General features: G+C 39.7%; 1 protein-coding gene across 3 annotated transcripts in view; it reads left to right on the top strand.

Annotated features, from left to right (window-relative positions):
- STARD13 (StAR related lipid transfer domain containing 13) overlaps window positions 1-12,816 on the top strand; it is a 260,445-nt gene that overhangs the window by 199,411 nt on the left and 48,218 nt on the right. For all 3 annotated transcript variants that reach the window (XM_079778747.1, XM_079778748.1, XM_079778749.1), the window contains exon 4: window positions 7,670-7,733. In XM_079778747.1, coding sequence (XP_079634873.1) covers window positions 7,670-7,733 — 64 coding nt within the window. The remainder of the gene's footprint in view (window positions 1-7,669; window positions 7,734-12,816) is intronic.

Raw genomic sequence — 12,816 nt, 5'->3', positions numbered from 1 at the left:
CAACACTCCAGCAGGGAGTTAGTAGCTCTGTCTTAGCATTTATTTTCTGCTTGTGCAGATCACCAAGGTCAGACAGAGATTATAAACTAGGACTTTTGCAAGTCTTTCCTGGGTATGTACACAGTTCTTCATATGTGCTTGGCCTTCTAGAGTCCTAAGACTGTGTCAGAACTTTTCTAAGTCCCCTATGGAAATCTCATTCCAGAGGTTTTTCTTTTACTAGTATTTCTCTGATTGACATCTTGTTTGGCCCAACTATTATCACCATTTTATGCAGCTGTAATGTTAAATAATTGTTGCTGATTGATTTTGACAAACCCTTTGTGAATAAGCTATTCTCAGTGATGAGCTCATAATCAAGTTAAATAAAGACAAGCCCTGTGAATAAGGGCATTCAGTGAATTGCCAGACAGCTTAGCTAATGACAGTTCTTTAATAATGGAGCTTTTGGGGAGATCAAACCCATTCTGCCCTCTCCAGTGGCTGCTGGGCTGCCCATTGCACAGTTACTCTGATTGTAACTGTTGTTTTTCAAAGCTCCTGCATACCTGGGAAAAGGACAATTGAATAGGCCAAGTTCAAATGCCACAAAGTTCTGTTCTTACATAGACTCACCATTTTCCAACAGTACTTAGATTCTTGCAAGCCTTTATTAATTTCTTAACAAGCTTATTTTTGTACTTGTCTTTCTGTGACTGACTTATTTTACTTAGCATAATTCCCTCTAGGTCCATCCATGCTATCACAAATGGTAAGATTTTATTCAATTTTGTGACCGGGTAATATTTCATTGTGTAAACCACAGTTCTTTTTATGCACTTGTCTATTGATGAGCAGTTGGGTTTTTCCATATCTTGGCTATTGTAAATAATGCTGCAATGAACACAGGGGTTCATATATTGTTTTGAATTGGTATTTGGGTTTCTTTGGATATATTCCCAGCCGTGGAATTGCTGAGTTCCATTTTTAATTTTTTGAGAACCCTATATACTCTTTTTCATAATGGTTGCGCCAATATGCATTCCCGTCAGCAGTGTGAAATTGAAAGAACAAAATAAACAAACAAAATTGAAACATACTCATAGAGAGCAGACTAATGGTTATCAGAGGAGATGGGAATTGGGGGACTGGGTAAAAGTGGTGAAAGGATTAAGAAGTATGAATTGGTAGTTACAAAATAGTCATGGGGATATAAAGTAGAGCATAGGGAATACAGTCAATAATATTGTAATAACTATGTATGGTGCAGGTGAGTACTTGAAGTATCAGCGGGAACACTTTGTAAAATAAATGATTCTGTAACCATTATACTCTACACCTGAAACTAATGCAAAATAATATTGAATGTAAAGTGTAATTAAAAAATAAAATGTAGCCCTAGCTGGTTTGGCTCAGTGGATAGAGTGTCGGCCTGCAGACTGATGGTTCTCAGGTTCAATTCCAGCCAAGGGCATCGGCAAGGGGGGGGGGGGGTAGTTGGGGGCGATCAGGCTGACAAGAGGGGGCCGTTGGGGGTGAGCAGGCCGGCAGGCAGAGTGGTTAGGGGCAATCAGGCAGGTAGGCAGGTGAGCAATTAGAAGCCAGCAGTCCCAGATTGTGAAACAGATGTCCAACTGCTGGTTTAGGCCCCATCCCACAGGCAGTTGGACATCCCCTGAGGGGTCCCAGATTAGAGAGGGTGCAGGCCGGGCTGAGGGACACCACCCCCCATGTACGAATTTCATGCACCAGGCCACTAGTCTTGATATAAAACATTTCCACTACCTAAAAAGTACCTTCTGTTACTGGCATTTAGCAACCACTATACTGTTTTCTGTCATTCCAATTCTATGTTTTCTAAAATTTTGTATAAAAGCAATCATAACATGTACGCATTCTCTTTGTGTCTGGCTTCTTTCACTTCGCATAATGCCTTTGAGATTCATCCATGTTGTTGCTTATATCAGTAATTTGAGTGCCTTTGTATTACTGAGTATTTAATTGTATGGATGCACCACAGTTTTTATATCTATTTGCCAGTTGATGGGCATTTGGGTTATTTCCCCTTTTGTCTATTTTATAAATAACATGGCTATGAAATTCAAGTACAAGTCTTTGAATGTGTGGTTTACTTTATCTTGGATAAAGAACTAAGAGTAGAATTGCTTGGTCAGATACCAAGAATATGTTTAATATTATAGGAAATTGCTAAGCCACACCCTTTTGAAATTTCACTGTTTCTGCATTCTTGCTAAAATTTAGTATTGTCAGTGTTTTTAATTTAGGGACTCTAGTGTATATGGTGGCATCTTGTTACTTTAATTTTAATGTCTCCCATGACTAACGATGTTGAGCACCTTTTTTCATTTGTCATTTGTATATCTTCTTTCAGATCTGTCTGTTAAATATTTTGCCCATTTAAAAAATCAGGATTTATAACATATTGTGGATTTGAGTTTTTGATATATTCTGAAAACAAGTCCTTTATGAAATATATGTTTGCTAGTATATTCTCCAAGTAGAGGAGTAATTATTAAGTTAAGATGCAGGCAAATATCTGATTTCAGGGGTGATAGAAGGACCCAAATCCACGTAGTCAAATCTAGTTAGTCTGTAGCTTTAAAAAACAATAACCCTCCTGCTCAGCCAGTGTGCCTCAGTGGTTGACTGTGGACATATGAACCAGAAGGTCATGGTTTGATTCCCAGTTGGGACATGCCCGTGTTTTGGGCTCGATCCCCAGTGGGGGGCATGTTTTGAGACAGCCAATCAATGATTCTCTCTCATCATTGATGTTTCTATCTCTCCCTCTCCTTTCCTCTCTAAAATCAATAAAAATATATAAATAAATAACAATAAACCTCCTGTGTGTGTCAGAAAGTATAAAGTATATTCAAGCTTATGCTATATACATGATAAGCCCTTTGATGTCTTTTGTATATGTAGTACATTAAAACCTTTTGCACAGAATAAAATGGTTTGTTTATGCTTCCAAACCATAATGAAAGAACAAGTTTGTTAGATAAGTAAATTTTATAAATAATAGGCATTCCTTTTCTAAACAAACTTGTTGCAGAGCTGCTAAATGAGCAACATTTACTTATTTAAGTTCTTATATATCAGAGCTTCCTAATGAAAATATATACAAAATTTACTTCACATACCACACTTACCCTTGGGTAGATGTTAGGCACATATGGAACTGCCCAAAATATAGACTGTCAGTTATAGGAGCAAAGGTCAAGAAAGTGCTGAAAAAAATAAAATAAAATAAACCTTTGTTTTCATCCCCCCACCAAAAGGTGACTAACAGTATTAAATTTACAATGTATGAAAAGAGTTAACATTCTCACACAAACTTTACTTTGAGTACACCAATGTATCTATTTGTATTGCATATTTTAAAAATAAAGTTACGTAACTTGTATATTTTACACACAGTAAAAAAGGAAGGAAGGAAGGAAGGAAGGAAGGAAGGAAGGAAGGAAGGAAGGAAGGAAGGAAGGAAGGAAGGAAGGAAGTGCTGAAGACAGGTCCAGACTAAATGGTCTGCTTTTAATTCAGACTTGCTTATTATATTTGACAGTGAATGTGGAAAAAGAGAGGATTCATCAAAGTAACTAAATGACATGATAAAAAGTTGAGAAATAAAATAGGTTTTAATGTGAAGCATTTGAAGTAGTGTTGAAACCAATTAAGAGGCCTGACTCTAGGTAAAATATAAGGGACTGAATTAGGACCAAAGAAAAAGCAAGATATTAAAAATATCCAGAGGTATAACTGACAGGACTTGGTGATCAAAATAAATGTAGATTAAAAAGAAAAGCCTTGTGACTACTCTGTTTTTCTGTTTCAGTGGCCTACTTGGTTATACTTTTAATCAAGACAAATCATTGAAAAGGAGAAACAGGTTCTGAAGAAATTAGAGGTCAGTTTTGGTAGCTGAGTTTGAAGGGCAAGCAAGACCTCACAAATCGATGAGATTAGTGAGTACCTAGAAATGTAACTGGGACTCGGGTGAAGCGTCTGAGCTGGAGAAAGAGGATTGAACATGATAAGAGTTTAATTTCTTTAAAGATGCGATAAAATATTTCAGCATAACCATGAATTCTAAAAAAATATATAAGTTAAGGGTCAAGTACTGCTTAGTGACAGGAAAGAGATAATCTTTAGAGAGAGGAGAGATTTTCTCATCTTGAATGTCAAAGATGAGAAGAGTTTGAAGGAACAGTGAATAGTAATTAGTATCCACTACTACAAATATGTCTTTGCTAAAAAGAAGCTTTGGGATTTGGTGACTAAAAGTTATTGGTCAAAACTGAAACGGCCCAAATGTTCACCAGCAAGAGAATAGCTAAACCAATTGTATATCTTCATACCATGGCATACTACTCAGCTATTAAAAGGAATGATTACTGTTATACTGAACAACATGGATCAATCTCAAAAACATTATATTGAGGAGAAAATAAGCTAGACACAAATAGAACACAATGTGTAATTCTATTTATATGATGACCAAGAATTGGCAAAACCAATCTATGGATGATAGAAATCAGAAACAGGATACCCTGGGGATGGTGGGAGGGGGTGTGGTGGTGGGGAGAATTGACAGTAAAAGAGCACAAGATAATGTTCTGATGTGAAGAAATAGTCTTACCTTGTTTGGGGATAGTTACAATTGCCATAACTTACTGATTTGAAAAGTTAAGATCTATTCATAACGAGAATACTAAAATAAGTCATTTGTCAAAGATGGGAGATTGAACACCTGAATTTGCTTGCTTTTAAATTCCCACTAGTTTATGGAGACATTCATTTACAAAAGCAATTGTTAATACATAGAGAACACAAGTATAAAATGTTCAAAACAGAAATATGAAATGGAGGACCAGCAAGCCCAAGAAATAAAATCTACATGGTCCGTGGAAGAAGTCATAAAACAGATCAGTTTGTACTTGAGAATCCTAAAATGCTCAAAAATGGGAAATAGGATTGAAGGTGGGCTAAAAATAAAGGGTTGTTTTAAAGTGTTATGTAAAGCAGACTTATTTCCCAAATCTATCTTTGGGTGACTACTCCCCCGCCATCAAGGTTATACGTTTATTCGCTGGAGAGGCTGAAACAGAAGTTCCCTAGACTAAGGGACATCAGGCATCATTGAAAGTGGGATCTCTCTTTCATAAACAAGGGCTTAAGTGATCATCTATCTACATTCTAAATATTGAAATTACCGGGCCTCTTTTGTAACTCAGCTCCAGAGTATTAGACAAGTTAAAAAGAATCTGAGAATCTGAGTTCTGAGAAATGTGATTAGCCCATGATTTAAAAACAAACAAACATTAACAACAAAAACCCCTGCAAATTCAAACTAGAACAGGTCAGAAGGCTCTGAGAGTGATGTCTCCAAGGAAATTAAATTAATAGACTACCTGATATGTTTTACCACACTTAGAGATTTAGATAATTGGGGAAATTTGAGTTTGAATTTAGGGATAAGTACATAGAAAACTATGAAAACAAGTAAACAAATGATTATTACCTCCTGGGAGAATGAAAAGTTGAAAATGAAAGAAAAAATAATCAGAGTATGATATATGTATGAAAAGCATTTACATGGCCATAATAAGCACTGAATATTGATTTAGCAAAAATTATGAAATTTGACATAACTGTAGTTAAAAGAGATATGGTAAAGGGTGTGAATGTATGGGGAGGTGAACGGGCAGAATAGGTAGTAAAAAAATAAATCCTCCTCTTTCATAGAAAAAAAGAATAGATAATGACTTAAACTGAAAGATCAAAAGTAACAATATAAGCATGTTGTTGAGGTAAACACTGAAAGAAACAGTTTTAATAGCTGTCTCCAAAGAGTGGTACATGAAAAATGACATGAAAGTTAATGTTTGACTCTTTAAACCATAAGCATTCAATAACTATGATTTTCAAAAAAGTAACCAAATAAAACAAAATAATAAAGGTATTTGCAAAGAGAATTTTATGAAATTAGATTGCAGTGGGTTAAACTGAATGAAAATTAAGACTGTTCTCAGGATTCTGAATAGGATAAGGAGGGGTAATTAGTATAGCTGCTTGATTGAAAGATAGGATTAAAGAAAAACTGACGGTTTCCTTGATGATGGTTATTTACATAGCTAACAAATTGGTTAGTCAGTTTGCTCAAAACAGGAATGAGCTTAAAGAGAAGAAAAGCAGTGAGAAGAGTTTGCTGAGGTAAGAGGGAATAAATGAGGTATTGTTTCAAAGTCCCATATGAAGTGGTGGATGTTGAAATCAAAATCAAGGTTAAAGGATTAGCTTTGAAAAATAATAGAGCCCTGGCCAGTGTTTCTCAGTGGTTAGAGCACTGGCCATACACCTAAAGGTCATGGGTTTGATTCCTGGTCAAGGGCACATACATGGGTTGCAGGTTCGATCGCTGGCATCAGTCTTGGGAGACAACCAGTGGATGTGTCCACACATCAATGTCTCTCTGTCTCTCTCTCTGTCTCTCTCTCTGTCTCTCTCTCTCTCTCTCTCTCTCTCTCTCTCTCTCTATCTCTTCCCCCTCCCTCCTTCCCCCTGTTCCACTCTCTCTAAAAATCAATGGAAAAAATAACCTTGAGTGAGGATTATCAACAACCAAAAAATAGAAACATTTTTTTTTTACGATGAAGGAAAGGATTATTAGAAGACTTTATGTCAAATAGCTTATATTAAGCTGTATTTTCTCATTGGCAGTGGTAGCTAAGTCATCTGTTGAGAAACTGGCATCGTTTTTATGATCTGAGATTGGGAGCCAACCAGAGAAAAAATTACAAAGAATGCTGGGTAGCAATTTTGGGAACCTAGCTGAGGATAAACGTATGTATTAGCACATGTTACCATAACAAAACACCACAGACTGGGTGTCTTAAACAGTAGACATTTATTTTCTCACAGTTTTGGAAGCTGGAAAATCTACAATGGAGGCACCAGCAGGGTTTGGTTCCTGATGAGTACTCTCTTCTGGCTCGCAGACAGCCATCTTCTCATTGTGCCTCACAGGGTAGAGTGAGTGAGAGAGAGCGCTCTGGTGTTTCTTTTCATAAGAACAACAATTTTACTGGATCAGGGTTACACCCTATGACCTCACTTAACTTTAATTCTTATTGCAAAACAGTCACACTGGAGGTTAGGGCTTCAACATATGTGTTTGAAGGGGACACAATTCAACCCATAGCATGTATAATTTAGCACTGTAGTTTGAGTTATTTTTTTTTTCCACTTATATCCAACAGCCCAAGAGCAAGAGAGAAAACAGACAGTTGAATTGTTCCAAATTTGGGAACTAGCATGATAAAAGATCAAGGTGGCAAACAAATTGAAGGGCTGGTGAAAGTATGGCTAAAATGAGTATGGGTTCCAAGCACAGCAGAAAGACAAGCAGGGAAAGGACCAGGTTTAGATTAGGGAAGGGTTAAGGGGCAGAGATTGGTAGGCTTTGGGGCAGAGTCCCCCAGGTCTGGAGGGTGGAGAGCAAATGGGAACTCTTCTGTAGCAGAGTTTCTGTGAGTTCAGTACTTCCTTGGGGCATAATTGATTGTTTCTTCACTTTCAACTTCACTGAGAATGAATGAGAATTAACAAACTGGAGATAAAATTTAGGTTCATTAGTGGTAGCAATCATCACATTTTTCTTTCTTTTTAGACGATTAAATACATTGAACAAGTGTGCCTCAATGAAACTTGATGTGAACTTCCAAAGGAAAAAGGTAGGTGTCTACATCTTACTAAGACCATGGCTATACCAACAGAAGAGTCTTGCATTCATAGATTAAAAACAACATGAACCTAAGCAAAATTATGAAAGGCCTGACCATCTACATTTATTCTCTAAATATTCCATCTTATCATAATCATTGAAAGTTAAGTAAGTCTGTTATAAACCCAGGCCGAGGTCTGTTTGTTTCATCATCTTATTTTGCTTTAGTTTTTATCAGAGGGTTTGGATAAAGAAGTAAAAGGTCTTAATTCTTCATGGTAATTTTTCAGAAGTTTGTTAAGGTGCAAACAATCCACTCCATATGAGAGTCAAATACTCCACAGGTATTAGTAGATACCTGTGAATGAAGAGAATGCAGAAAAGTGTCTGTGCGTCCATACTAAATGTTTTCTACTTTGTTCTTTCCCAAGGCATTTTATTTCAGGTACATTTCCAGATGTATTCATTCTTAGGCAGGTTCACCAGACTACCTCATTTAATGCATTGCAGTAGGGATTCTCTATTTCCTAGATAAAGAAAATAAAACTTGAATAGGTTAAATAATTCATCCACATTCTTTTTTTAACTAGTGGCAAGAGCAGGGTTTCAACCTGAGGCATGTCTAACTCCAAAACCGAGGCTTCTAACCACTGTGTTGAATGACCGCTCTTTCTCACTGAATTGATCCTTTTAGGAAATTCAGAGTTCAGATGGTTGACTGCCTTTTTTCATTTCACATCCGCAACATGTAACAAATCAAATTTCAGTATATTTTGAAGAAGCAGAGAAAATATCTTAGAGTCAAAAGAAAGTGTTCTTTATCCTGGTCTTCACAGGAAATCATTAAACCCAATGGATTTTAAGTTACTCCTGAGTAACTTAATGTTTAAAAATAACTTTAACTTGAATTTCTGCTCTAAAATAGCACCAAAAAATGCAAATGAATTTTGGTTGACCTCATCTTAAAAACAATTTGGAGTTTGAGCTATAAATCAAAGATTTAAGTTAGAGAGATAAAATGGTGAAAAACAATATCCAGAGAAATATTAAAACATGAGCAATTTGTCCAGACTAAAGACAAATTTTAAATGTGGGAATCAACATCTCAACAACTGTCTGGCTGAATAGAGCCCTGAGAAGCATACATGCTATTTGAAGCATGAGGGTCAGATCTTTTGATTGTAACAAGAACACATGGTTCTCATTACACTGAACACAGCCACACCTGAGTGCCTAAAGTGTGTCTAGCCTATATGGCTGCCTATACAGACCTTTAGCTGCAGTGTTTACAAAGGAAAGTGCCCCAAACTAATGACATGATTTGTTTTCAACCAAGTGGAGTAATTATATTCTCACTCTAACACCAGCCTTTCCAAACCCATATTTGAGATAGGTTTGACTAACATTTGTTAGACTATTTATGTGTTACCTTCACAAAAGTTCCCCTGCTTAGCTATAGGCCTCACCAATGCATGCACTTGAATAGAACATTGTAAACTGGGCAGTTATACCCTGAATTTTCAAATAAATATTTCTAACCTGTGGTCTTCGCCTACTTGTGAATCTCAGGAATGACCAGCATCTGGGGCTGTGGTCTGAGCAACTATGCGGGAGACCCTGTGTGGTGGCACATGTTCCCATGATATGCTCCTTTCACAAGTCATAGACTATTTCTTTATTTTATAATAAACTAGAGGCCCGGTGCACAAAATTCGTGCACGGGGGGTGGGGAGGTGGAGTGTCCCTCAGCCCAGCCTGCACCCTCTCCAATCTGGGACCCCTTGAGGGATGTCCGACTGCCTGTTTTGGCCCGATCCCGGTAGGATTGGGCCTAAACGGGCAGTCGGACATCCCTCTCACAATCCAGGACTGCTGGCTCCCAACTGCTTGCCTGCCTGCCTTCCTGATTGCCCCTAACCACTTCTGCCTGCCAGCCTGATCACCCCCTAACCACTCCCCTGCCAGCCTGATTGATGCCTAACGGCTCCCCTGCCAGCCTGTTTGCCCCCAACTGCCCTCCTCTGCCAGCCTGGTCACCCCTAACTGCCTTCCCCCCCCAACTGCTCTCCTCTACAGGCCTGGGTCCTCCCCAGCTGCCCTTCCCTGCAGGCCCGGTCACCCCTAACTGCCCTCCCCTGTAGGCTTGATCGCCCCCAACTGCCCTCCCCTGCTGGCCTAATAGCCCACAACTGTCCTCCCTTGCAGACCTGGTCCCTCTCAATTGCCCTCCCCTGCTGGCCATCTTGTGGTGGCCATCTTGTGTCCACATGGGGGCAGGATCTTTGACCACCTGGGGGCAGCCATCTTGTGTGTTGGAGTGATGGTCAATTTGCATATTACTCTTTTATTAGATAGGATAGAGGCCTGGTGCATGGGTGGGGGCTGGCTGGTTTGCCTTGAAGGGTGTCCCAGATCAGGGTGGGGGTTCCCTTGGGGCGTGGGGCAGCCTGGGAGAGGGGCCTGTGGTGGTTTGCAGGCCGGCCACGCCCCCCGGCAACCCAAGCTGAGGCCCTGGTATCTGGGATTTATTTATCTTCTACAATTGAAACTTTATAGCCTGAAGCGGAGCCAAGCCTTCTGCTCGCTCCGTGGTGGCAGCCATTTTTGTTGGAATTTATTTATCTTCTATAATTGAAACTTTGTAGCCTTAAGCAGAGGCCTGGGCCAACCCGGGCAGGTGGAAATCTTGGCTTCCTCCATCTCCCAGGGCAACCCTAGCCTCCTGCTCTCTCCAGCTCCGTGGCTGCTGCCATTTTTGTTGGAATTTATTTATCTTCTATCATTGAAACTTTGTAGCCTTGAGTGGAGGTCTGGGCCAGCAAGGGCAGGCAGACAGCTTGGCTTTCTCCTTTGCCGGGGAAACCCAAGCCTCCCGCCTGCTCTTTGTGGCTGCAGCCATCTTGGTTGGGTTTATTTGCATATTTGCTCCTGATTGGCTGATGGGTGTGGCTGGTGGGTGTAGTGGAATGGTCAATTTGCATATTACTCTTTTATTGGAATAGGATAAATAAATAAATAAATAAATAAATAAATAAATAAATAAATACCGAACAGGAATAATAGATTGATCACCCTGCCAGCCGGTGGCCTGGGCCTCCCTCTGCGAGGTGATCATGGGGTGATGGCATCCCTCACCACCACCACAAATGATCAAAAATAGAAAGTGAAACTTGAGACCCGAATGCCATGTGAAACTTTAGTCCACTTTAGAATTAGTTTATTTGCAAGAAAACTAAGCCACATTTCCTCTGGCTGTGTACCCATTTTAAGCAATCCAAAAAGTATAATCTTCATCTCTAATCTGCAGAGACCCAGACATGCATAATTCTGCAGAATATCATCCCCAAATGGCCTGTCTGGGCCACAATTATTCTCCTCTCTTTGGGGCTATTGGGCCTATGAAAGGGCTTTATGTGCTTGCTCAGCGGTTTGTGTTGGGAGCAAACACTCACACATGCCTATTATGTCCTATGCACTGTCCTCATTATTAAGCCCATGTAACAGATATGGAAATTAGAGGGCAGAAAGGTAAGAACTTGCCCAAAGCCACTCACAATTAGTAGAGTCAGAATTTGAACCCCTCCTTGCCTTTCAAAGATCAGTGTCTTGAAATATATTGGAGCCTGAATGAGTGGGCCTTGGCCAGAGACATGGAAGTGTTTCCTCAGCAAAATATAGTTATGTATTTTTATTGTTGTTTTCAGAAGAGAGATGTTTCTTGCCATATGTACTGAAGTCCATGATTTATTTAATACTAGAGGCCCAATGCACGAAATTCATACAAGGGTAGGCCTTCCTTCCCCCAGCTGCTGGCACCAGCTTCCCTCTGGCTGCCAGCACCTGGGATCTGGGCTTCCCTCTGGCTTCTGGCAGCTGGCCCCATCCCCCGCCCGCACCTGCCTTGGCCTGGCACTGCCCAAGTAGGCCACCACTCCTCCTTCCCCCTAGATTGATCACCCTCCCAGCCGGTGGCCTGGGCCTCCCTCTGTGAGGTGATCATGGGGTGATGGCACCACTACCACCAATTGCATTGCACCCACCTTGGCTGGCCTGGCACCAGTGTGGTTGTCCAGACAGCCATTCTGCTGTTTGGTCGATTTGAATATTACCCTTTTATTATTATAGATCTTCATGGACATTTATCTCTGGATTTCTCACTGTGAATGAGTCATGAATCTTATTGCTCTACTTCGCATTTTCTTCTTGTTTGATTTTGTCTGAAGAGTGTGGTGAGGTGATCCAAGGAAGAAAAAAAAGTCTAGATGATGATAGTGAAGCCTCATTCATACTTAGTAATGAGTTGTGCACTTTTCTCATACATTAAATACCACTTGTAAACCATGGGGAAAAATGAAATCATACCTGCCTTCCCACAAGATAACACCATAAGATTTTCTCCTTGCAGAAGATTCAAGATTACATTCCTTCTCTGGGAGAGTTAGAGGGAGAATGTGTTCTCAATCTTGGCCACAAATCTCACTGAAATACTTGTAAAACCCAGCCAAGAGGCATTTCAGGAGCCAATGGACACCAGCTGTCCCCCTGCCTCTGGCTTCATGCTCCTCCCCAGGCAGCATTGCAAGTGGCACATTCATGCTTCTGAGCAGGCAGACCCAGCCACTCAGCTCTAGCTAACTTTAATGGAATATAAATTCTGAAATCTCTATGTAACTATGGATTAGCTGCCTCTTTCATCTGTAGACTCATGTGGGCTCCTTCCCAGTGTAAAGATATCGTCAAATTTCTCTTAAAAAAACAACCAACCAAACAAACAAACAACCTTCCTTTTGCAGTGTCTGGTTGGCATTTGTCTCTGAGGAAGATATAATTTCAGCTAAGAATGCTCTCTTTTTTATTTAAAAAATAAACATTAGAGCTTCATCTAAATGGAAAACAAGGGACATGCAAGCACTACTTGTTCTCAGAAAAATGTTTCTTCTTCAGTATTTCCCACAAAATCTCCACTTGCTTTATGACAACATTGAAATTCCCTAATTATGGTTAGTGTTTATGTGATATGACTCCTATTCAAAGTTAGAGACTGGAAACTCCAAAAGGCTGTGTGTTAAATGAGGAAGGAGAATGGCACATAT

The sequence above is a fragment of the Cnephaeus nilssonii genome (genome assembly GCF_951640355.1).
Source record: "Cnephaeus nilssonii genome assembly, chromosome: 8".
Lineage (NCBI taxonomy): Eukaryota > Metazoa > Chordata > Mammalia > Chiroptera > Vespertilionidae > Cnephaeus > Cnephaeus nilssonii.
The sequence above is the reverse complement of the archived record's forward strand: the minus strand, read 5'-3'. Positions and strand labels throughout refer to the sequence as shown.